The sequence below is a fragment of the Trachinotus anak genome, unplaced genomic scaffold (assembly GCF_046630095.1).
Source record: "Trachinotus anak isolate AG129_WGS33_773 ecotype Australia unplaced genomic scaffold, CSIRO_AGI_Tana_v1 ptg000024l, whole genome shotgun sequence".
NCBI lineage: Eukaryota > Metazoa > Chordata > Actinopteri > Carangiformes > Carangidae > Trachinotus > Trachinotus anak.
Window position 1 is genome coordinate 5,370,294 of NW_027273875.1, and position 25,433 is coordinate 5,395,726.

The 25,433-nt window shown below is 41.7% G+C and overlaps 2 protein-coding genes across 2 annotated transcripts; both read right to left on the reverse strand.

The window, feature by feature from the left end:
• Positions 1 to 3,746: 3,746 nt before the first annotated feature.
• On the reverse strand, positions 3,747 to 16,540 carry ltn1 (listerin E3 ubiquitin protein ligase 1). Its single transcript, XM_071460852.1, has 32 exons — positions 16,390 to 16,540; positions 15,956 to 16,162; positions 15,620 to 15,718; positions 15,140 to 15,370; positions 14,986 to 15,038; positions 14,693 to 14,873; positions 13,924 to 14,097; positions 13,511 to 13,701; positions 12,910 to 13,057; positions 12,557 to 12,814; positions 12,059 to 12,370; positions 11,536 to 11,748; positions 11,395 to 11,436; positions 11,100 to 11,289; positions 10,733 to 10,972; positions 10,491 to 10,644; positions 10,185 to 10,335; positions 9,841 to 10,051; positions 9,552 to 9,708; positions 8,751 to 8,864; positions 8,519 to 8,646; positions 8,289 to 8,424; positions 8,032 to 8,176; positions 7,600 to 7,813; positions 7,094 to 7,331; positions 6,785 to 6,862; positions 6,511 to 6,697; positions 6,162 to 6,327; positions 5,855 to 6,066; positions 5,197 to 5,391; positions 4,861 to 5,028; positions 3,747 to 4,584 (listed from the first exon to the last, which is right to left on the reverse strand). Exons 1-32 carry the CDS (start codon positions 16,429 to 16,431, stop codon positions 4,522 to 4,524), a joined length of 5,298 nt encoding a protein of 1,765 aa, XP_071316953.1. The 5' UTR covers positions 16,432 to 16,540; the 3' UTR covers positions 3,747 to 4,521.
• Positions 16,541 to 19,669: 3,129 nt separating this feature from the next.
• Positions 19,670 to 25,183, reverse strand: tmem135 (transmembrane protein 135). The gene is made up of 15 exons (XM_071460209.1): positions 24,944 to 25,183; positions 24,352 to 24,479; positions 23,621 to 23,713; positions 23,357 to 23,390; positions 23,189 to 23,254; positions 22,653 to 22,699; positions 22,496 to 22,537; positions 22,226 to 22,402; positions 22,056 to 22,125; positions 21,743 to 21,910; positions 21,524 to 21,587; positions 21,336 to 21,412; positions 20,666 to 20,764; positions 20,484 to 20,551; positions 19,670 to 20,293 (listed from the first exon to the last, which is right to left on the reverse strand). Exons 1-15 carry the CDS (start codon positions 25,079 to 25,081, stop codon positions 20,158 to 20,160), a joined length of 1,407 nt encoding a protein of 468 aa, XP_071316310.1. The 5' UTR covers positions 25,082 to 25,183; the 3' UTR covers positions 19,670 to 20,157.
• Between the last annotated feature and the right edge of the window lie 250 nt (positions 25,184 to 25,433).

The window sequence follows — 25,433 nt, forward strand, 5'->3', positions numbered from 1 at the left end:
CAGTGTGAAGCCTTACTGTCCCTATTCCCTGCCTCTATTGAGCTCACGTGCAGGAGTCAACACACAGAACCTAAAATATTCAGGCAGTAACACTTGTGTGTTTGTCCTAGCTGCATCTAAAAGGATTCGGTCATGCTCAGATTCCTTTTACAGTCCTTATGTTCTGTTATTTCCATGTTGACTCGGAGGGGGTTGGGGGGTAGGGGGGCACTTTGGTTGACTGAGGCTACATGCAGAGGGCTTTCTGGTAGAACAGAAAAGTGCACAGCCTGTGTTATTTGTAGGCAGACCTTGGCTGCTGGTGCATGACTGTGAACTTAAGCAGTGCTTCAGAATTCTTAAATAGTCCTCTGTCATGCATTGCCCTTGGACTGATAAGTTTCATCATGGGAAGGAGTTAGGTCAATTGGGCTCAAAATGCACTTTGAGAAAGTCTTTGACAGTGGTCGTATGATACTAGATTGGAAAATTCTTTGCTATGTTATTCTGATAAAATGTTATTCTTTCATAAATGTATATTTAATGTATAATAGTCACACAAATACAATGTGCTCACATTTGCAGCTAATAATGCCTATTGAAACCATTTTTTAAACAAATTCTTTCTTTTACAGTTACCACACATACTGTGACAAAATAATATTAGAAGCATGTTCTAATGTTTATTGACTTTCTCCTTTTGATTTCTTCAAATGTAGAATTTTCTCTTTAAATCCTCTTACCGAAGTTTTGAATCACAGCCAGAGTCATTTGAAAACAGCACACTCAGCCACCTGGTCTTTGGTGTCCTCCATTGCTGCTATAACATGGCAGCAGTAATAGAAAACCATAAAAGGCCTCTATGTGATGACAGAGTAATAACAGTAGATTTAGACTGTGGCAGAGCAGGCAGCCCTTCCCAGCCATAATGACTAATACAAATGCATGTCTAGGAGCCAATAGATTGAGGTCAATAATCATTGTTTATTACCCTTCATTATATGAATACAGCAAATGTTAATAAAATTTATCATTTTGCTTTTTGAGTTGAGTGCAGTTGCGGAAATAGCTTTAACAGAATTGAATTGTAAAGTTCCCTGCTTTGCATCAGGACAAATGAACCCGATAAATTCCCAGGATTACATTCAAATTCAGGTATTGATTGTATGCTGTGTGTAATTTTATACAGCGTTCTATATGATGGGAAACATGGGAGAGAGATGGAGGAGGTGAGGGAGACTGGTTACACAGAGGAAAATAAAATGACTGCAGGACTCATTTCAATAGAGCTAATATCAGCAGAGTCATACTGACAGGCATATGTACACACACACACACACACACACACACACACACACACGAATTTAAAGCCATTTCCAGAGCTGAGCAGTTGCCTGCAGTGTTGAGGAGTGGTGCAACTGGGATGGGACCAGACGCCTACAAATGGCTCAGAATGCTAATAGGCTCACAAATGGGTCAGGGAGAGCTAAATGAGAACTAACTAGGCTTGGCTAATTATGAAGTAACCAAGCCTCCACCAATCAGGTTGGAAGGCCAGAAAGGCCAGTCGACTGAGTGGCTGTAGACAGGTTGGCTTCTAATTAGCTCGTGCTAGTACAGCAGTTTCATGCAAGTGGGTCAGTGTTAAGAGGATGGCTAGTGGATGGATGGCATCGCAAGCACTTTGGAGTATAAAGTGTGTGATCTGGTCTGTGATCTTTGTGTTTTGTTTTTTTTTTAACTAAAATAAATCAAATCTTCATCTTCACCACCTGATCAACACCAATTCTGCAACACACATAAATCACTATTTGATGTCTGATCCTTTGGTTATAAAATAAATTGTTTAAAAAAATTGAATTTCTGTAGTAGCAAAGTAGGCAAGACTTTTTAAGAACTCTCAAAATCAGAGTATAACTTGACATTGGTAATATTAATGTCTGTTTCCAGCTATTTTCAGAATGGTTGAAGTTAGTGATTTCCATCTTGACTGGCACCCCTGCCCTGAAAACCATTTAACATCCTCCCAGTCAAGTCTGTTGGCAACATTTAACCTGGGTCTCCAACTGTCGTATCAGATAGGTTCCAGCATTGTGGCTGAATTTATTCATCAAATTCATCTGAGTAATTAAAGATGGCACATTAATAATCCCTGTGGGATCCCTTATTAATTCCTGTTAAAACTGCATATTAATTATTTGGATGAAATGAAAAACTATTTGTCTGAAAAGCCACGAGACAGCAAATTTTACAACAAAATTTTGATCTTTGGAGGTAATTTAGTCCCTCTAGAGAGTCGGAAACACTAATCCTTCTCTCCTTGCTGGTTAATATGTATATTTCCCCAAACAGTGGTTTTATTTCTCCAAGCGATGTCTTGTGATAATGCTGCCATCTTCTGGTGAGGATTGACCCAGATTAGTAAAAGAATAGGCTGCACACAACTGTACTGTAGTTCACAACATTTGCACCACTGCTTAATCAAGCAGATAATGAGCAGTACGATTTGAGGCCGTTGGCGGGAGTGTGTGAGTGCGTGTGTCTAAACTCGTGACAGACGGGAGTTTCAGTATAAATATTTATGCCTGGCAAACAGATCAATGGTTATTAAAAAGGTCAAGGGCAGATGATGATGGATGCTGGCTGTATGTATTGATAAATTATGACCACATTAATGAATTACAAATGCACACATGCTCGCACACACACACATAGAAGGTGGACAAAATGATGGGGATTAATTCATTGATCATGCTTAATCTGTCATAATTAATTCCATAGGAACAACAGTGATGAGAGCAAGCCTCCATTAAAGCAGATAAATTATTCAACAGGAGGAGGAGGTGGATCCAAGATAAATGAGCGTAGGAGACTGGTGCCAGCAGTCACAGGCGGAGGTTAATTACAGTCTTTTCTTGGAAACTAACACAGGTTAACTTACAGTAACAGTTATATGGAAATACCATATGACTCTAATTGGAGGCTCAGGTTAACATAACACTTCGTGGAAGCACTTGGGTTTCATTATAGTTGACTTCAAATAAAGTTATCTAAGATTCAGTGGCAGCATAACATAACATATCCACCTTTTTGTTGTTGGCAGAGGGGGGGCAGGTCCCAGTTCAATCAAATCTTTAACCATGTGTTAAGTCCCCAAGGGTTTATCCATTAAATTATGCATATATTTCTTTGGATTGTTTCTTTTGTGATCATGAAGATATTATACTAACAGAATTTAAAACCTGGAAACTGCAATAGCTTAGAGAATGATTGTCATTAACATATTAAAGAGGCTAGCTTTGGCAAAGGTATTACTTATTAAAGGTATTAGGTGTATAACAATACACCCAGGGCAAAATGTATAAAACTTTGTGGATCCAAGGGTAAAGGTCTGTGTATGCAAGTAAAAATATGCCTGAGCAGCCTGTGCTAGATTTATATGTCCCTGCATATGCATTGTTCTGTATTACACAACTCAGTCATTAGAAAGATGTGCGCACTGTACTTTGTTCTGTAACATCCTGCAAAGCTGCTAAGACATCACGGACTATTGGTGGGAATACACAACCCTATAAAGCTTTGACATTACTGTAGTCTATCACATTCAGATCAGCCCTCAAAAATATTTGTATTTGTTCGCAAGGCATGCATGAAGGTAAACGTTCAAGTACACATTCCAATTATTATTAGATAAATATCAGTTTCTGTGTGGAACGTGGCTTTCATTTTTTTCTGCATGTTCTTTGTTTGACCCGTGTTGCAAGTGCTGAATCCAAAGCAAACTGCATCCATTTATTATATCCATCCAGTTGTGTTTTATTTCCAGCATCATTTACAGCTATTTGTAGGCACAGGAGAAGACACATTTCTTTAGGTTTTTGATGTCTCTGAGCAATGTCACATTTTGAAATTAAAGAACCGACCTAAAGAAGTTCTCCTTCCTGCTTTTCATAGGTGATCTCATCATGTCATAACAGTATAAGGCATGTCACTGATCAGACATAATCTTTTTACACTCCTAAATATTAGGAAATATTTGTGAAGCCTGTCTTGGGCATTGCATTACTAAGACCATGCTCTTTTTTTTAGTTTGTAAAATGACTTTTTTCAACCAGGGTTAAAGCACCCAGCTAGCTTTGGTTTTCCTAACTTTGTGATTCTGCCTCTTTACACACCTGCACATTTCAAAAGATAAAAAATTAAGTCCACAAAAAAAGAACTCATTAATAACAGAAAAACATCAGCAGGGAGCTACTGATGCTGCGTATATACAGTACAGCAAAGCACTGGTAGCTGTTGACAGCTTTTTAACCCACAATACTGAATATGGACGTAGCTAGATTTTACTGTAGTTTGCATTCCACTGAGGACAAGAACCAAACAATGCCTGTCGTTTCAGACAGAGAAAGCCTCAGAGAGAGGACGTCAACCCATACTGTGATGTAATAAATTTCTTAACAACCTCCTGCATGTAATCACAATCGATCCAGTCCTGGTTGATAGAAGAAATGTCAACAGAATGAATGGTCAACAGACTGTGTGTTAGAAGAAGGTCTCTCTGCACAGTGGACAGGTGGACTTGTTGCTGGAAGTGAACCATTTGTACTGTGGGAAGATGAGAAAAACAACAATGACAGTGTCAAAAAAAAAAAAAAAAAGCAATGCTCACTTAAAATTACATGTTGTCATGTATATATATATATACATATATATATATATATATACACACATATATATATATACACATACATACATACACACATTTTTTTCCCTCCAAGTAAATAGTTCCTCTAACATCTCCACAAAAGGTACTGGAGATGTGGCAGATGTGGACAGCCCACCACTGGATGTAACATGCTGAAATATACATATATATCTCACCAAACACGCTGAGTGGAATTTCTTTTTGCAGGTGCGACAAGCTTTCTTGGGCAGGGAGTAGTTGGAGCCGTGGATAACAGAGAAGCAGATCATACAGTCCTCTATTCCCTCAAAACGTTTATCCACGTTGTTCTTCCACAGAGCCAGGCCCTCCATTATACTGCCGTTCTACAAACACAAACACACAATTACACTTTTTTGGAATGGTTTCATCCTCTTTTGTCTTTTTTGATTCCTCCCCCCTCCCCCCCCCCCCCTCACAGCTGCCTTGGCTGTGCTCATGATGAACCACACCAACTTCTTTCATTTATACCCATTGTGTGTTTGTGCGTCAACCTGATGTGTGAGGTAGGTACTCAGTTGCAGCATCCAGTTCCTCCACTGCTGCACGGCAACACCGACGCGCCTCCCACTCTCTACAGTGATAGAGCCTAGAGGGTAGTTCGGTGGCAGCTGAATCACCAACTCGATGAAGATGTCATCCACAGAATAGGTAGCAATCACCTCCCGTGCTGCTGAGCGGGCCTTCACCTGGGGCAGTAAGATAAATAAATAAATATACTTTATGCATCTGCCACAGGGAGCCTTTCACCATCACACACCTGCTTCGCAATCCAATGCCAGAATCACACTGGAGGATTACAAATTAACAGGATCTATTGCTGCTACATCACTATGCCGCAAATGTGATGCAGGTATTGCACCAAGGGATTTGTTCAATTTGAATGATTATCACGCCCATCAACTTCTGTGTCATTTCCTGGAGATCAGACATGCTGCGGTTTGGGCGAGTCAAACAATTTTAAGCCATTCACTGCAGATGAGATGAGAAACGGGAACAATTAAAAAACAAAAAGAACAGACCCACCGTCCTCTATTGCTGCATGCATAGTTTCTCTGCTTTCATTAAATCTGACATTTTAAGAAACCCACGACTGGAACAAGCTGCAGTTGCAGACACAGAGAGAGACAAGCGAGGCACGTGCTCACTTACGGTCATGCTGTCAAACATCTGAGTGCTGGAGTGGACAGACGAGATCTCCTGAGCCGAGAGAACAGGACTGACGTATTTGATAGTGAACTTCTCCACAGCTGCGCTCACTCTCTTCTCCTGGCTGTTCCACCACAGGCGCACCATGGCGGGCAGGTCCTGCACTGTGCTGTAGTATACGCTGCACGCCAGGTGAGGGAGCTCCCACTCGCTTTCTGCAGACAAGAGACACAGCAGGGGGAAATCTAAGACTGTTTGCTTTTCACAGTCACGTGCGGAGAGACTGTGTAGGTGCGTGTGATGTACTTACTGTCTACAGCCAGAGAGAGGCTCTCTGTGAAGAAGGTTTTGGTCTCCTTTGTCTCTGCCCCCTGGCCTGGGTAGATGGGGTTCTCAGGCATCAGTTTAAAGAGGTGAAGGAGGAGCTTGTTAAGGGAGCAGCTTCTCTTCAGATACTGGGCATAATGAGCACGCAGCTAGAGATACATCAGAAGAGCAGTCAATACTGTGACAATACTTTGATATAAACACAGCAGACATCAAAGCACCTATACTCAAGTAAAAATCAGTAGAAAAAAAAATAATAAATAAATAAATATATATATATATATATATATATCTGTGAGCATAGACTGAAGTTGCTCTGAAACAAGACTCACATGAGAGGGTGAGGATTTAAAAAAGGTGAGGAGCAGCTTCCAGGCCAGCAGGTACCCCAGGATGCAGGAGTACTCCACACTGAAAGGCTGGACCACTGCAAACTCTCCTACTTGAACCCCGGCCAGGATATTATCGCACAGCTCCTCGCAGGTTGACAGGATGGCCATCAGAGAAGCTGGAGGAGAACTGAACATAAAACCCAACTGTGAGAAAGAATCATTTCAAAATATAATCTGCACTAATAAATAAAGCGGTCTCCCCCTTTTGACTCACAGACATGGCTCATCTCCATCGTCATCGGATTTGCTGTTGTCTCCCTCTCCATCACACTCAGGCAGCTGAGGCATGACCCTGTGTTGACAATAAGCAAGTATGCTCATTTTCTCAGTTTTAAATATTGTGCTAAGCACAAAGTGATCATTCCCAACCTCCTGCAGGGCCTTACAGATCTCTGGATAGGTGTGACTTTAATTTCAACACAGTACTACGTTAGTCTGTAGCAGATTTTGGAGATTTCTTTCTGTTTATATAAGGAAAACCCACATTTGTGCACTGACACACACTCTTAAGCAAAATCCTTACTTTTCCAGAAGGTGGTAGACAGTGATCTGCAGAGGTCTGGCCTTAAATAGCAGCAGAGGGCAGAAAGTGTTGAGGAGCGTCTGGAGGGGCTCTGGCAGGTTCGTCTTCTGGTCTGCTATGAACTGTGGTGGCAGCTTGTTCTGATTTAGCTGCTGCACAGGCACATATGTCAGAGCCACGCCGGCTGACTCCAGTACCGCCAACGGGAACGTAGGATCATCCGGTTCAGTGAAGGTATCTACATTTAGACAGCAAACACACAAAGGGACTATGACCCATGAAATCAGGACTGTTGGAGACTGTACTTAAACAGACTCACTTACTCCATTTGCTTGCATACTACACTGTACAGGTTTGGAACCCGGTCAAATACATGTAAACACTGATCATTTAGCCTTATTACCAATGAAAAGCACATATTAGGCAAGTTTTGGTGCTTCCCTTCCAGAGCACACTTGTTTCCCAGAGACTGAGTCAAAGCCTCCTAAAATAAAATCCACACTCACCTGTTATATTGACGGGAAGAGGCAACAGCAGGTTGTAGATTCCCTCTACAAAGAACTCCGTCCATTCACCAGCCAGTTCTGACGGCAGCGCCTGCAGAACGTCGGGCGAGGACGATCCAAAGAACTGGTTCAGCTTCACAATCAGTGCAGCATTCTCACACACAAATAGCTGCACCCATGGGTTCCACAGACTGCTCACGTTCTCGCTGGCAGTCTGAGACAAGAAGCAAGCAAAGTCACACATAATGAGTGACTGCAAATAACACATTATTATCATTATTATCTGCTTCTAAGTTCAAGAAAAAAGGAGCACCCTGTGAAACTCCTGGAAACTCAATCTTTACCAGCTCTTGGAGGGAGTACCCTGTGGCTGACCCTGACCTCTGACCTCAAAGTCACAAAACAACACAATATGTGTGATCTCTGTCTCACCTCCAACCAGGCCAGCATCGAGCAGAGCACGAAGTCCCACTGGCTGCTGCCAAGGACCGTCGGACAATGAGCCACCAGCCAGGACAGGAAACGCATCATTTCCACAGTGAGGTTCAACTGATCTGCAGTCGCTTTAGACAGGTCACTGAAAGACAGAGGCAAACGTAGGTAAATCAGTGCCACAGTGTTTTAAGGGATGTGATGACAATAAAAACAGCAGTGTGTAAGTGTCTGCATGGTTTGTGTGATTACACTACCTGTTAAAGAGGAACCAGTCCTCCTTGCTGTTCCTCCACTCCATCACCGTGGCGAGGATAGCCTGCACAACCTCCTCCTCTATTTCTGTGTTGGCTTCTAGACAGCACAGCAGCACCACCAGACACCCATACACATCTGTGACACACACAGCCCAGAATTACTACTGGCTTGGCTCAAGTTCAAAAATGTCCAAGTATACATTTGTGTGTGTATGTGTATCTATTCTCACTGTCATCTTCTTGCCAGTTGATTATTCCAGCAGTAGCGAGGGCCACAAGAGTCTCTCTGTCTTTTACGGAGATGGTGGGACAGATCACCTGGAGCGTGCTCAGTTTGCTTTGAGTCACTGGGAACAAACTGATCAAACACAGACAATACAAACATATGACACAGTGGTGAGAGTGGCCACATAGCGGTTCTGAATGTGAGATCCAAGCTCTTCAGAATCAAAAATGACGGACCTGTCTACGCTGCCATAAAGCTTCCTCACGGTTGCATTGCCAGTGGCTGCCAAGTTGTTGGTGTGGATGTAGTTTTCCAGAGTCAGAGACCATAGACCTCCATCCTCCACTGACCTACAGGGTAACAGGACGATACACAGTATATTCAGTGCATTACGTTTCATATTAGTACCTGGGGAGCAAAAACGTACATAAAAATCAGTGCTGACGACTTCTTCCTTTACAAGTTAATACATTTATTAAATTTCTCTGAAGTTGTTTTTTTGTAGTCTGCATTCTTTATTGATTACCAGATAATGTATTTTCCACAGTGTTTCCCCAAGGATGGAGCTGTAGTTTGCTTTGTTGTTGCCATCTACTTGGTGTGTGTTGTTATAATCACTTTGCTGTCAGGCAAGTGCAAAGTTTCTTGTTTATGTGCTTTACTCACAGGTGTGTGAATTCACCTCGATATGAAGGGTCCATAGTGCAAAATGATATAACTGTATTATAACTATGATATAAGACGAAGCCCTCTCCTATCTTCCTCTCCTCTTATAAGAAAAAATTCTGCAGCGGTCACGTTGTAGCAGCCGTGTAACGCTCGGTGAATACAGGGGCTACCCTGGTCCAATAAAGTCATCATGTCCATGTCATCTGAAGAGGCTCCATGGATCCAGGTGACTGAAAGCTCTGTTTATGTAGCAAATCGTACCATATGTTGATGTAGTGTGGGTTTGTTTTTCGCTTATTCTGCCGGATCTCTCTCAATTTCAAATCTTCCAATCTACTCTTTGTCAAAACTCAACCGGTGAAGCCCACCTCGAGTACAGAGTCTCCAACAGGCTCTTCACTGGAACCTGGCTGTGGAGTCCTTCTGACAGCCCCCAGTCAGTCAGCAGGCTGTGGTAGGCAGACACTACAGCGGGGCTGTACTCCACCTCCTTACACCACTGCAGTGCATACAACAGTTCTGACCCTGTCAAACATAAACACAGACATACGAACACATTAAACAGCATCATAAATTAACATACACATAAAAAAGTTTAAAAAAAACAACGCTACAGAAATGTCCTGTGTATGTGTATGTGTGTGTGTGTATGTGTACCTGTGCACTTAAGGTCTGGCAGGTGTGAAGGACATTGGTCCTCCTTTTGGTCACGATGTATGGCTGCAACAGTCCTGGCCACCCTCCCTAACAGGGCACAGGCACATAGGTGGGCCGGCAGCCCGTTTGGCACCTTAAACTTCCAGATGTTCATGGAGGCTTTTTCACAAACTCCTCTGTGACGGCTGGACAATAAGGGCTTTTTGATCCACTGCACAAGACAGAAAAGAAAAAGGGGAAGAAGACCACATGAATGTCAAGTGTTTTGTGTGCAGGGTTTAGTAAACCCAGAATCTTCATAACCAGTGCAGGGTATTAGTTATTTTCCATGAGGAAGGACTCACCTGAGGAGGCAAGGCCTGTCTGATTCTTGTCCATTCTGTCTGGCTGGGTGTCAACAGGGTGAAGACCTGGACGGGCAGTGAGGAGCCTTGATCACAGACAGAGATGATTGTCTCCACCAGGCTCTGTACAGCCAGAGCTAGAACCTGTAAACTACAACATAACACCAAGAAGAGTTGGCACACATTCTTATGATATGATTGCACCAATTCACACACACAACGAGGAGGCCCAGATTCAGGGAAGGATAGCAGGAAAAACCAGCAGCAGTTTTTAAAAACTACACCAGAGGACGGTTTTGTTTTTACCTTTTAATGTCCAGGGAGACGGTGAGTAGTTGGTTTCTCACCCAAACGGCAGCGCTGTGCAGGAAACCACCTTCCTTGACTTCACATTCAGAGTGTTGGACCAATGACTGGACCCCAGCAACACACACTTTCCTCAGCTTCCCTAAAAGTGAGTCTTTGAAAGCAATACCAACACAAATTAGTTACTCAGCTTACCCGCACAAATACAGTAAATATGTTCTGAGCACAGTGCGAGTATCTACCAGACAGGCGACTGTGTGTTTGATCTTGGGCAGTGAGTTGGAAGACACTGAGCAAGAGCTCCTCGGCAGAGAGCAGCAGAAGACAGTCTTGCACAGAGGAGAAGAACGTGGAGGCTACGTCACAGATGAAGGAGATGAGCGGCTCCATGTTGCCTGCGTCCGACAGACTCTTGGTCTCGGACAGAGTGGCGTGGAGCTTCTCTAAGATCTTGTCCATGTACACCTCCCCTATCAGAGGCTCTGTGCAGGTACAAACAGATCAAAATGGTTATTATATAGTTTGATGACTGATATAAAAAAAATTCAGTTCAGCCAAAACTTTTCAAGACAAAAAAAATAATATTTGCTGGTGTGTGTTTCTGTTCACCATTGCCGTGGTGCTGAGAGAGGACCAGGCCGATGAGTGTCCAGCTGTGGCTGCTTGTAGACGAGGCAGGACTGGCAGAGCAGCGCTCCACCTTGCACAGCTCCTCAGTCAAACCCAGGAGCTGCTCGCCCAGAACGGAACCTTTCAGCCAATCACTGCAGCTCTTAAGAGTCTGAGGATCTGCACATGCCTGACAGGACAGACGGAAGAGAAGCACAGACATTTAAAACAGTGTAAATCTGATGTACAGGCAGGCAGTACAATCTGATTGAAGTCTAAACAGAATGACACGTACCCTCTGTATAATTTGCAGGATAACTCCCCACTGTAGATCCATCTAAACAGCAGAGTGGAGAGACAACAGCAAAATTAAAGTTGAGTCTACGACACAAGAGGCATCATCACAGCGCACATAAGAGATGTAATTTTGCGTTACCGTGGTGATGTGGTTGAGTATGCGGGTGGTCTCCTGCCAGCTGCAGCAGTAAAGTGAGCTAAAGACCATCTCCACCAGGTGCTCAGTGTCTCTGCGGCCCTTCTCAGACAGCCACACCACCACCCGCTCCAGCAGGAACTGCATAACTGGATTCTTCAGTTCATCTCTCTGCTCACTGTCCTTTGTTGTTTTATCATCCAGTTCAACCAATGTCTAAGACAAACACAGATCAGACAAGTTGCATCAAGGAAGTGCAAAAGCTGTTAAAACGGACTTTGAAAGGACTATACCAGTGTGTTTGCATATTTTTGTTGCATATTTGTTGCATTAACTGCAATTACTTTAAATTACTGCCAACTACTTTTCAAAGCATACAAGCTTTTATACTGAATTCATCCATTTCTATATATATATATATTTATTTCACAGATTTGGCCATTGCAAAGACAAATTAATGGGGTGTAACAATCCCTTAGATAACACTGAAATACACATATATCTGTGGTTGTCAAATATGACTTACACTGAAGACCCTCTGTGTGTGGAAGGACCGCAGGAGAAGGGAGAGGAAAACCAGATGTCTCTCTGCGTTTTTCTCATTCACATGCACCAGGCACAGTTGTGCCAACTGACACACTACATCCTCAAATCGCTGGGTCTTTACAGATCCAAGTGCCTTCTCGTTCACAGGCTCTGACGGCGTCTGCACAGGCTTCTCAACATCGTCCCCCTCAACTCCAGTTTTCTCATTGTCCTCTGGCTTAGAGAAACGGATCTTGACGGATTTCTTCTTCTGGATGTGCTTTGTGTTTACTCTCTCAGGGTAACGCATCACCTGGAGACATGAGGGAAAGTGAGAATATAGATTTATTTAGGGATTGTGTTTTTTGTTTCACTTTGGCCACTTTTTAAGACGTGAATGGTTCTGACAGCCATATTGATTTGCTGTATCCTTACTGTCAACGTGGAGATTTCAGTGGGGAACAGATCTGACACAGAAATCCTCCAAAACTAAACTCACCTGCAGCAAGGTGGCTACTCCTTCCAAAGCCTGCGGGTCTGCTTCCTCGACGTCAACATAACGCACAAAGAGAAGACCAAGCTCCTCCCAGAAGTCTGCCAGAAGCCCTTGAAAGACATCCATGGTCTCCTTTGTTTCACCTTCACCTTGCAAACCCGCCCTCTTCTCCCAGGAAATGAGCATTTCAGTGACCAAAAAGAAGAGAGGCCCATTCTGAAGGGAGGGATTCCCGAGAGCCTTTTCTAGTAGCGGCAAGAGCTACATAGAGACAAACAACAGAACAATGTGAGAAAGGTCGAGACTACAGCAGATCTGACAGGATGGGAAAAGTATGTGCAACTGTGTGATCCCACCTGCTGTGAAATGAGCATGGTCCTTATTTTTCTCTGATCCTCCACTTTTTCTGTGTTGCGCAGTATGCAGAACCTCAAGCACTCAACAACAGATGTCACTATAACTCCGCTCTCCGATGGACTTATTGCTGCACGCTCACTAGAGAGGCTACGACAGGCAGACAGACAGACAGTGTGATGCAGGAATTCTGATATGGTTGAAACCAATATCACAATATTAATGAAAGTATTAAGTTATAGGTATATATTTTTACATGTAAAATCATGTAATGCTCAATCTGCAAGGGAATTGACAGGAAATAGTGTCTTATATTTTATGACAATATGTCAAATAAATGCAAAATCAACTACAAAAAAAGAATAAATCGTTCCTTAATGCAATGAGATGTGGACCAATGTTCTGCATTAGATGAGGAAAAACTCATTTTCACGATGCAGTTCCCTTGAAAATTTGACAAAAAAGAATATTGAATTTTCTCTCAGCCCAAGTACACATGCATGCGCACACACACACACACACACGCACGCACACACACGCACGCACACACACGCACGCACGCACACACACACACACACACACACACGCACACACACAAATTACCCTTGTGTGAGGGAAGTGAAGAAGGTGGTGTAGAAGTCCAAGGTTGGATCAATGACCTGTTGGGGCAGTTTGCTGAGGAGCAGCATCAGATTGGGGTGGAGTGCTTTAGCCATGCCTTTGCCACCCTCTCTTAGTAGAGCCCAAAGTTTAGGTAGGAAGCCCTTCTTGGCATTCACATGTGTCCAGCAATCCTGGAACAGCAACGAAAATATCAAAGACATAACTTAACTATGAATTGGCTCAACAAAAAAATTGCACACATCTACTTTGGTATCTACACATTTATGACGCATTAGTGCTGGTTACGACAAATCCTTCTTCTTAATACCATAGACAACACCACAAAACACCTGATAATATAACAGCATGAGCATTACTGTATGTGTGAGGTCATCCTTTGAACACAAGCTTACAGGGATCGTAGACACAACATGAAGAACAGCTTCCCACACAGGAGGCAGCACTACGGGATCTGTGTCATCAATACTAAGGAGAACAGCCGGGCAGAGTCGCGCTGCTTCAGCCTGCGCCAGGGCTGGAGTGAACTCACACAGAGCGCACACCATCTCGAAAAACGCCCCACGCACCTGTGGAGCAACATATAGCAGTAATTAGGGAAACGTCCTCGTCACAACAGTTTATTGCATGTATATTAGGTGGCATGTGGCAGAACAGACAGACAGAATTTAACTCCTTACATAGTTTTATTATTGTGTGTTAGAGTCAACTCGAGTGTAGGTGTGGGATAGGGAGGGTAACAAAATAAACTACAAGGAATTTTTAACCAGAATAAAACATTTCTACATAATCTGGTTGTGCAAGAAGGTTTTCTCTTTTACATTTTGCCTTCATGTGTAAACACAGCCACAGTAACAACAGTACCAAAGATAAATTCAGACGCTTTAGAAAACCGCGCACAAAAAGTTGCTGAGGGTGTTTGGAATTACAGGAGAACCCGATGGCTTCTTCACAGTGAGGTTGTCACATATTATCCCTCACAATCTCTGCTAACTACAACCTTTCATTAAAATGAATGGTGAGTATATGAAGAATTTACATTGAGTGTTTGATTTTATTTGAGTAAAACTTCATTACGTGCACGCCAAGCGAACAAGTTCATGACTTAGGTATACGCATTCTACTGTCTGTTAGAAGCAGAGCAGTGCTGTTCAGTGCCAGTACCTGTGGTGTCTTGTGCTTGCTGTACTTCCAGAACTTTGCAGAGTTTACAAGATGTGCTAGTCTTTGCTCCAGAGCCTCCCTGTCATTCTGTAAGAGCAGGGAGAGCAGTCTCTTCACCCCCAGCAGAGAACTGGTCAGCATGCGCACATATTTGGTTTCTCTCTCCTGCTCTGTCACACTTCTGGAGAACAGGGAAAACAGTGCCTCAGCAAAGGCGCTGATCGAATACATTTCCGTTGTGCGTGCACAATGAGAGGACGCTGACGTTAAAATGAGCTGAACTGATAACTTACTGTGGATCGCTCAGTGTGTCCGCCGTCTCTTTTAACAAAATATCTTGAAGTACCTGCAGAATAAAGACAACAACCATTTAATTCAGTTAAATTTAGCTTGTGAGATTAAAGTGCAAATCCCCTCGTGTGCACTAAAGCCACCACTGCTACTCACACTAAGAATCTCATCCTTGCAGAAGCTGAGAGCCTCGGGCTGTTTAGTGGGGGAGAAGGCAGCCTGGAAGGCCTGGCATGCAGCAGAGGCTGCAGGTGTGTAGGTGTCACACTGGGACAGAATCCAGTGGCCCATCAAGCTCTTCAGAAAGGGGGCCAAGCTGCGACGCACTTTCAGCACCAGCTGCTCAAAAGCCTGCTGGGTGGCCTCCCTGATGCGGCGATCATGATCCTGACAGAAGACAATGATGAAGACAAAACTGTCCTAATGTACACCCAACAAACCTCATGCCCAGTTATGAATTTAATGCATGTTCTGTAAAACTGGGATACTTTCCTTTTATTTGATGGGATATTCAAGATCTACGATGGTGCTTATTTAACCATTAAAGCTGCACTATTTCCAGAACGTTAAGAGTAATGTGACGCTAATACAAAAGAGGAATTTCATGAATGTGTGGTGAATGTATTGTCAGCTCACCACTGATATCTTGCAGTAAATCCTTGGCCAGTATGGCAAGACCCCTTTAACCTCTTCAGCGTCCCGTTCCTGACACATGGACCCAAAGTCCTGCACAGCCTGAGAAGAGCACACATTATCAATACACACACCTGAACTGATGAGGTCAGCAAAAGAGACTGCTTTTCAGGTTTCATGTACACTGGCTGTGGCACACATGTTTTAAATAATTAAAATGTAATTGTGTATTAAAAGTGTCCGTATAGAGTTTATATACATTATGTTGATCTTTGTGTGCCTGGTGGCAAGTAGAACGTCCTTTAAAATACAGATAAGTCATTTAAAGTTTAATTTTACTTTCAGCCTGGTGACAACATCCCTCTTCGAGAGTTTCCTGAGCACCAGGCGGAAATCAGCATCCACCAGGTTGTCTATCTCCTCCGCGCCGTGGACAGCGGGGACATAACTCAGCTCCGAAGTGACCGACGAATCGAAGCCCACGAACCCCGGGATGACACCACCCTCTCGGGTCAGTACCTCCGCAGCTCGGCCGCTACTCGACGGCTAGCAGCAGGAGAGGAAAGTGTGGTTATAGAAAAGATCCAACGAAAGTATTAACGCCACAGAGACGGAAACGTTGTGGTTATGAAACAGCTGGGCAGCACTGCCACATGTAGTTAGCTATTAACGTGAAGTTTACATTAGCTTGCGCTAGGGGTTGGTTGCTAGGGGTTGGTTGCTAGCTATCCTACTTTACGATTGTACATTAACTTACAGAAACCTGCACTTACCCGAACATTTCCTTTAGTCCGCTGCTTATTCTTACCCCCCATGGGTGCGTCTTACTCTTAAAGGAGTCCGTTTCTTAGAGTAACTTAGGTGTTATTCGTGATGGCAGTGCTCAGTGACCGGACCACTCAGAGCGAAAGCCGTTGATCATGCGGAACTGACAACTTCCTGTCTATACCTTTCAAAATAAGTCAGCCATGGTGTGCAAAGGTGGTGGCATTTTTGTGACAAACCTTTTCAACATGTTGCACTGTTTTTTACCTTTCAGTTACCGATGGAAACTGTACACACACGTCTGTGGATTACTCAGAATTAACAGGATGAGACATGCACGACCAAAATGACCCCCCATTTAAATTCAATAAGTTTACAGACCCCAATTTTAAAAAAAAAACATAAATGAATAAACTTGATATATTATTTACCAAGTGTGTCCAGGGCCAGGTGTATGGATGAGTGGTCTTAACCTGAAACAAACTTAGGTAGGATGACAGGTGATTTGTCTCAGTCTATTAACAGCCAATAGGAAACTGATGGCAGCTTTCAAGAGTAGGCTATGCAGGACTTTAAGATTTTGTGGTGCACTATAAAACAACAGTCAATCACTAACAATATGCGTAAGCCAAATTGTTTGGAATTAGGTAATTTCTTCCAGTATAGTTTCTCCAACACAGTCTTCACAGACTTTTATTTTGAATGGGAAATCACAAAACAGAAGTGCTTACATGTTTGTATTTTACACATATCATACTTACTTCCGTTATGTAGCTCTTCTTCTTTTGCGTTTGGAGTAAACTCAAAGCGTTGCGTGCTCATCACTGCCCTCCATAAATATATTACATATTGCCTATTAGACTGCGTGTGTATAACTGGAAATGGCCTGATGGTGCCACTATAGGAAAGGAGTCTTTAAAAGAGCAGGATTGTAGCACACAGTTCAGTCTCTGTCATGTCTCTAGCCTCTGTCCCTGCATCTGTATTAAATCAATGAACTAAAAGATAAACTTCAAATTCAGTGACACAAATTGTGAAGTTTTTCCATTGTCAAATTTCATAATCAGGTTAAGCGCTAAAACTTTTGACATCTCACAAGCAAAGACAGAGAGACTGTTATCAGAATTTTTACTCCCTTTGCTGATTAATCATCAATCAGCCCTATAGGTTGATGACCTCATAAATAAACTTGCCCTTTGGTAATGATCTTCCCGGAAGAATTTTAATATTAAAATACATGAGATCAAGCTCATAAAAAACAAGTCAAGCACATGGAATCAAAAAAATATTTTAATATACTCTCCTTTTACATAGATCAAATACATGTACAGAGAGTTGTATTATAATTCTATACAATGGATTTAGTTAATATATCACTTCTTAAACATGTCTAAACATGAATTTTGCACTGTATGTTGTACAATCATGGCTTCTGGTATGGAGGTCAGATGTGTCTAAAGCTGGGTTGAACAACTTGGAAGTAAACAAACTGTCAGTTCACATAACTGCCAGAATATGCGATTTGTACAAGACGATGTAACATTTCACACTATATTTATATGTAGCTACTTAACGTCTGGAATGAATTTGTCATGAATGGTCCACTTGAAAAACTGAAAATGCCATGGTGAATTTTGCATTGAGTACTGAAATATTACATGAACCTCAGGCATACCTACTGTGACCATCTGTCTTTTCGTAAAAGGTGTAATTCGCAAAATGCAGAGAACATGAAAGGTTCAAAACTCAAATCCTCTTTTTGCCAGACATCATCAGAAAAATCAAAAACAAAAGCAGACTGAGCTGTGCGCTTTTTATTCACGTTAATATTTTTCTTATAACCTTCAGGCAAACGCTTCAATGTGGCATCAAATTCCAATCAAGTTTCAGTCTATGTAGACTTCAAGCAATATGGTTCACCGTGGAATTTCTGAAAGCATTAATTAAATTGCAAACAGCCAATATCATTTTCTTTGTTTTTAATGAGCTCATGTGAAACAACAATTCAACCAGTGTTTGGATTTGGCCTGTATTAGTGAATATTAAATATTACGGTAATTTCTAACCCATACAGCTCCAAAGACATAAAATGACAATTATGGCTGAGGCTGAATGAAGCTCTGACTTTTTATATATTTTGTATATATTTAATATATTTTGTGGTTCAGACCTTTGGTTGCAAATTTGCAAATGATATCGACTATGAATCATATGGCTCTACAAATTTTGTCTCCATTGCATTGTCATTTGACCTTTTTTTTTTTTTTTAATGTAATGTGTAATGTAATGTATTTGTAAACTTAGGGGCCTCTCTCTTATCAAATTCTTTCTTATGACATTCATTAGCGATGAAAGCGACATCAAGTATCCGATTTTAGCCTTGTGCCAAACTTTGACTAATGTAGTATCACTATTAACAGCAGAGCTGTGTGGGAGTAATAATTATTACTAGTGGCTGTGCGTCCTTGTAACCAAAATAATTCAGTCTCGGTCAAATTAAATCTGAAATGAAAATAAATTAGTCTCTCTCCAGGCTATATCCTAACATCTGACTATGTTTCTTATATAACATATTTATATGACATTTTTAAAATACATTTAAAATAAACCAGTGTCTTTTTGGAAATATGGTGTAGGAGAAATGTGATTACTGCAAACCTACAAACTGTAAATGCAGGTTCTGAAGAAATCAAATTAGTGCTATGTATGAACTGTAAATGCATTCTCTGATTTCCCACCTCAACATGATTTCATCCAATAACCTGGTCTCTAATATACAAGTTTACTACATGTTTTCTTTGCTGTGTTTACTGTCAAATTATGTGTCTTCAAGGTGAAATCATCAAATTAACTTCTAAATTTGGCACAGGCCCCTCATGCTTTCTTTAAGTATCTTTAAAGGTGACTCACTCAACTGAAATCACTACTGTTGAGTGCAGTTAAAAATCTCCAATGAATTAACTGGTTAAACATTGTGACTTTCCATCTGTGTCTAACATCATAGAACAATCTAAATTCATCTCCCATTGTCCATTACAGAGTAAAATATGTGATAAGGCTATATAATTAAATATCTCATCAGTTGCACCCATTGCCTTGAAAAAGTACACATTCAGAGATTCATCAAAATCAGGCCTCACTGTGCCTGTTCCAAAAAGATGATTGAGTTTCATCCCCTGATGTTGAGAGTAACCATCCAAATAACCAAACTGAGTTCAGTCAGATCTGTTACCAAATAACAGATAACTTGCAAAATGGAGAAATATTACAATTAAAGGGTAAAAGGAATGCTGTTGCATCCTAAGTGGAGTCATTTTTATTTTCCAATAAACCAATTTTTTGGGTTCACACCTTGTAGAGGGTTAATGTGATTGTGCCAAATGCAAACTGACAACTTGACAAAATATGAATGAAACATTTAGTTGTCTTTCTTATACTTGTTATTGTTTGTCTTGGCAATTAGGACTATTAATATGCTTCCCAATTTTAATTTCAATCTCAATTTCACAAAATTATGCATTTCATTTACTTCACCAGTTACCTGTATACATCCAGTCCCAGTCAGTAAATGCGCTCATGAAACACCACACTTCATTCTCATGAGACCCCTGCTTTAGACAGATGTTGGGCTTTTACATCCTTCAAAGCACATCCCATCTTTTAAAACAACTGTTTAAACAACTTTGAAAAATCCTGTGGTTACTCGGAAAGAACAGGCAAACTGTCCATTTCCTGTTCAGGTAACCCTAAGGCCCCTCCTACAGCCTGGTCCCAAGTCATCCGAGTTGGATGTCGGCGCCTGGTGGAAGCACTGTGGTGAAACGAGGGTCCAGTTTGGGCACAAAGCCTTTAAAGTCCCTGGAGGCCTGAGTCCCAAACACATCTAGCAACTGTCGGTTCATCAGGGCAAACCTGGGAGACAGGACAGAAAATGCAAAATGCAAAGAGGAAAGCAAAATGTGTTATCTCTACTAAATAAAGCAGCAATTTCCCTCTAAAGTACATATGCAAACTAAAAATAAAACTCTTAAGTAAGGTGCATTTGATGTTGCATTCTCAAACAAAACATGGTTTGACAACTGTCCACATCACACATTCATACCTGCCCTTGGTTAAACGCAGCAGGAATTTCCAGTATGTAGGCCTGAGGTTCTGCACTTCCATCACAGCCTGTGTAACAGTAATGACTCAGACATTATATCCTTACTCAGCAAAAAAAATAAAAAACGTTTGTGAAGCATACTGATGTGAGTAGGTATGCATGTTTTTGTACGTGTTACTTACAGCTTGGAAACAGATAGCAGTGGAGATGGCATATAGGACTGTGTCTGCATGAGGAAAGTAGGGGAACCTGCCAGCCTCAATCCCCTTGAAGTACATGGTCTAAAGACAGAGATTATTACACGTCCTGTTAATGATAAACAAACCAGTCGAGATAAGCAGACACGAGTAGCGACATGATCTGTCATTTGAGTCAATCCTCTGTTATAGCTCCCGAGGCAATTTGCTGACTTGGGAACTACCAGCATTTATGATAACACTTCTGCAAGGCTCCAGTGTGAATAAAAGCGGCCATGTTGCCAGATGAGTCATTCTCATTACAGACCTCCTGTGTGTATACACAGGTTTGCACATTAACACCTTTTTCAGATTTCTTGAGTAACCTGAATTAATGTGAGTACTAGTGCATGTAAACATACTAGTACATACCAGATGTTTCTAGATTATTATGAAAAGGCTGTATTTACCAGTATTAATAATTTGTATTTTAGATATTTATGTTAAGTTTATCTATTATTTAAGCAGATGAATTGTATTTTGTATATGTTAAGTAAATACTGGTTCTCTATGCTTGAGCTGAGAGATTCATTTTAATGTGTATATTTTCTTGACAATGTAATTTTCTTTCTCCTGTAATTATTATTGTTTCATGTGCAAAGAGATTTTCTTTTACCTCCACCAGCTTAGAGAAGAGATACATGGATATTGTTGTGCTTTTGTAGAAGAACATGGAGATTCCAGCCAGGAAGCCTTGAAAGAGAAAGGGAAAGTGAAAAGTGTCAAACAGAGTAAACCAGCTGAGACATGAGGAGGGTGACTCTACTGCGATTTTATTGGACAGATTACACATTCCTGTCTTACCAGCTATCAGTGCATGCAGCTCATCATCAATGTTACGCAACCAGCGCAGTAAGCAGCTTGTTCCCTGAGTGAAACAGACATGCATTTAAACAAATTGACACAATCATTTGTAAATAGTTTTGCAAACCTAAAAGCAGGACAGGAAACAAAAAAGAAAAAAATAAAGTAGTACGGCAACAAATGCAGACATGTCCTAAAAACAGCAAGTGTGATATGTACCTTGTAGATACTGACGAAGGATCCTAGAAAAGCCCCTAGCTGGAAGTTCTCTTTGTTGTAGAAGAGGGAGGGGAGCCGTGAGGGTTTGGAGAACATCTGCCTGAACGCTGAGGGCACTTTAAGACAACACTGAATCAGGTAGCCAACGCTGAACATCCTGACAAAACCCTGCACATTGGGAAAAAAAAAAGAAATGCAGTATTGGTATTTAGTACTAGCAATATTATCATTTAATAATATAGTGAGTTTGAATATTATAAATCCATCATCACACAAATGAGAACAATCACACCAAAGGTAGTTTGTATCTTACTTTAACACAGTAGGAAATGCAGTTGTCTTGGTGATGTTTACAACATCTGTGTCTTGGACCCCGTTTGCATCTGGATAATTTAAGAAAAAAAAAAAAAAAAAAGCAGTCAGCACTGGCCACCACTCTAAACAAAGCATTAAGTGTCTGTGTAAAGGTGTGTGTTCTCTCACATTGATTCTAGCAGTTCCCTGGTGTAGGCTACCAGAGTTTTCCTCCTGGAGCTGGGCCTTTCTGCTGATACCTGTGAAACCTCAGTCTCTATAGCAGCTGTTCTCTCAAGGGGCCTTGTGCAGACGTGCTCTGCCGTACCAGTGTGAGTTGGAATCTCTTCTTTCCCAATGATGAACCTGGGACAGAAATTCATGCCAGCTCTGTAAACATTACCCATAACCTGTCAGTGAAAGTAAATCAAGGCATCAGTGGGAACAGGGACAACTTACTTCAATGCAGAGAATGCAAAGCCTTTGAGACCATCTTTACTCCTGCAGTACAAAAGCACACTATTTCACTCAAACTTCAAACATTTGCCTTTTTTAATATTTATAATAAAGCAATGTTCCATATTTCACGGTAATGTGTCCACTGTGCTGCTCTGACCTGAAGAAGAACATGTAGAGTGATGCAGTTATGCAGAACAAGAGCACCTAATGGGAAACAGAGGCAGGAAGAGGAGGTCAGGACAACAAGGGAAACTTAAGCATCTCGCCAATGTGAAACTATCATGATACAATCTGGGGAAACTGGTGATTAAAGTGGTTACTTGATTTTTAAAAAAATATCAACTCTTAATAAAGACGGGAGCCCTGTTGAATGGGCAGTCAAAGCATATGTGAAAAAGATAACAATTAAGTTATTAGCTTGATGCTGAAGCTGTATATGATTATAAACAGAAGACTGAAGTTAGTTTGATAATCACCTGCTGGTCACATGTTTTATACAATAGAGTTCTTCTCATTTACATCAATGATTGTGAAGAGACAGATACAGATAACGCTCATACAGTATCAGAAGCACGGCTTCCTGGTAATAGCAGACAAGGGCCTCCTGTATTATGTGTTATATTGTTTAGCCCCCAGGCCCCATTATTTAGCTCCCTTCACTTTTAGCTCACCCAAACCTCCCTCTCATCTTACCTCGCCATGTCTGATGGGTTTGACGTAGCCCCGTGTCACAGCCATGCGGAACAACGTCTCAGTGGCCTGGCAACAAGAGTACACCATTACAAATACACTATATGGTGAAAGCAGATGTATCTCTGTATGTATAACAAATAATGTTTAAATGAACAGAGAGGCTCTTACAAGATTTGTCATGTATATTGTCAGCAGTCCTCTCCTGGGAGGGGGGGGGGGGGGGGCATAAAGTTTGTCAGTAAACACAGAATCAATATTTACAGAGCCATCTCTGATACTTCAGGTGTATCCAACAACAACTACCAGAAAGGAAGTGTCTCTTTTGTTCAGCATTGCAACTGGTAAATATGTTTTAGTTCAAAACACTAAAATACTTTCAGAGCAAAAGAGAAGCAAGCAAATATAGTGAAAATAAATAGGCAGAAATCTCACCGGCTCTTGCGCTCCAAGAGGATGGCAATATAAGAGGCAGGCAGTGCCGAGCCAAACCCGGCCGACCAGGAGTAGAACCCTCCAAACAGTTTCCTAAAGTTGGATATATATATATGTTATTTCACTTTTTTTCCACTTTTTTTCAACTGAAAAACGAGTTTTAGTCAAATCTCAGACCTTTCTTTTCCTTTTATAATCCAAATTGAGATATTATCTAAAATGAATGTTTAAAATATGTGTCATACATTTTTTGCGCGGGTCCCCTTCTTATCTCAAGAACATATTTGCAAATGCATTCACACACAGGTAGTGCGGGTGCTGTGTACATATTATATGCCAATGCATTCATGCTATTCCACTGAGGTATGCAATGTGCCAACAAGGGCGATGCAGGAGAAGACTGCTAGCTAGTGAACGCTGGTGTAAATAAGCATAGGTTAAATTTTTTTTTAATCAGCTTTGCAAATGTGGAACGAAATATATATTAGATCTTAAAGAGACACACAAGGCATTTCAGTAGGTAACACTGAAAACACTAAACAACTTTTGTTAGTTTAGAAAGATGTCTTTGTTGTTGTTTTGCAAAACATGACATCTTTAATTTCAGTGATAAACATTTACGCTGATCCACAGATGCACCACTTTAGCTTCTGAAACCTTGGCATCTTAATTTCAGCTGAGCTGTGTGACTGACAGTGTGTGTCTGTGTGACATTTGTTGGCTCTACTGACCTGAGGATGCAGAAGAAAACAATGTAGAGACCTCCATTGGCAGTGAGGAAAGAGCTAGACCACAGGATCTCAGGGAGAAGCCTTTTTAAATAGTAGTCCTTCTTCTTTCTCCTTAAAACTGCTGCTATCTGCAATGCATGAAGTTGTAGCTGGTGTTTATACTTTGTTGGCAAACAGTTGTTGAAATGCATTAAACTTTAAACTGATGACGGAGTGACAGTTTTAAAATACCATTACAGTGCATCGGCTGCAAAGTAAACATGACAAACTGGTGAGACGGGTTAACGCTAACTCATCGGTCTGTCTAACTTGTCAAGTGATGTTTTCAGCTGGCGACCGGCCACTGTTAATTACTAGTAAATCCTGAGTGTGCTATAGGCTGTGTTTTCCAGGGGCAAAGCTCCGTCTGCGATGTCTGTGCTGTGCTTGAACTTGAACTTGAACTTAGCCCCCGATTGACAGCTAGCGACATGTCAGCTAATCTTTACGCCGATTTCTCAGAACTGCTTTGGCTCTAGCGGCTAGCTAGCTAACTTTAGCTTCCGAGTCTACAAGTCCCGACACCGCAGGCAGGTCTAACGGCAAAACGTACCAGGTAAAGAGGGGCATATATTTTGAAGGACACTTCCAGAGCACTCCTGGTTACATCCACAGCAGCCTGCGCACACGACGGGCTCCAGGTATGACCGATCTCGTAGCAGTTGTGCGGTATTTTGCTCAGTGCAGCCATGTCTGTGCGGTGACCACCAACAGCGGCGACGCGCGCTCGCGTTCACTGCGAGAGAACCGCGGCCACGCCACGGAGCTGTGGACGCGCACGGCGCTGTGACCCGGGTCATCCCACTTCACTTCAGTAGCAGCGACCCCACCACGGCGAAGATGCGCGGCTGCAAAACAACGCTTCAGTACAGGTGCATGCCAGCAGGAGCTGGGTAGGGAGGGTAAAAGAGAGTTTGTTTTTATCTGCATTTTTTTTTTTTCTATGCGACTGGCATTGTAAGTAAAGGGAAGTTTGACAGACCCTTGTAATGTTCTATATTGTACTGAAACCAAGTATCCTACAGTTACATGTATGAAAAAAG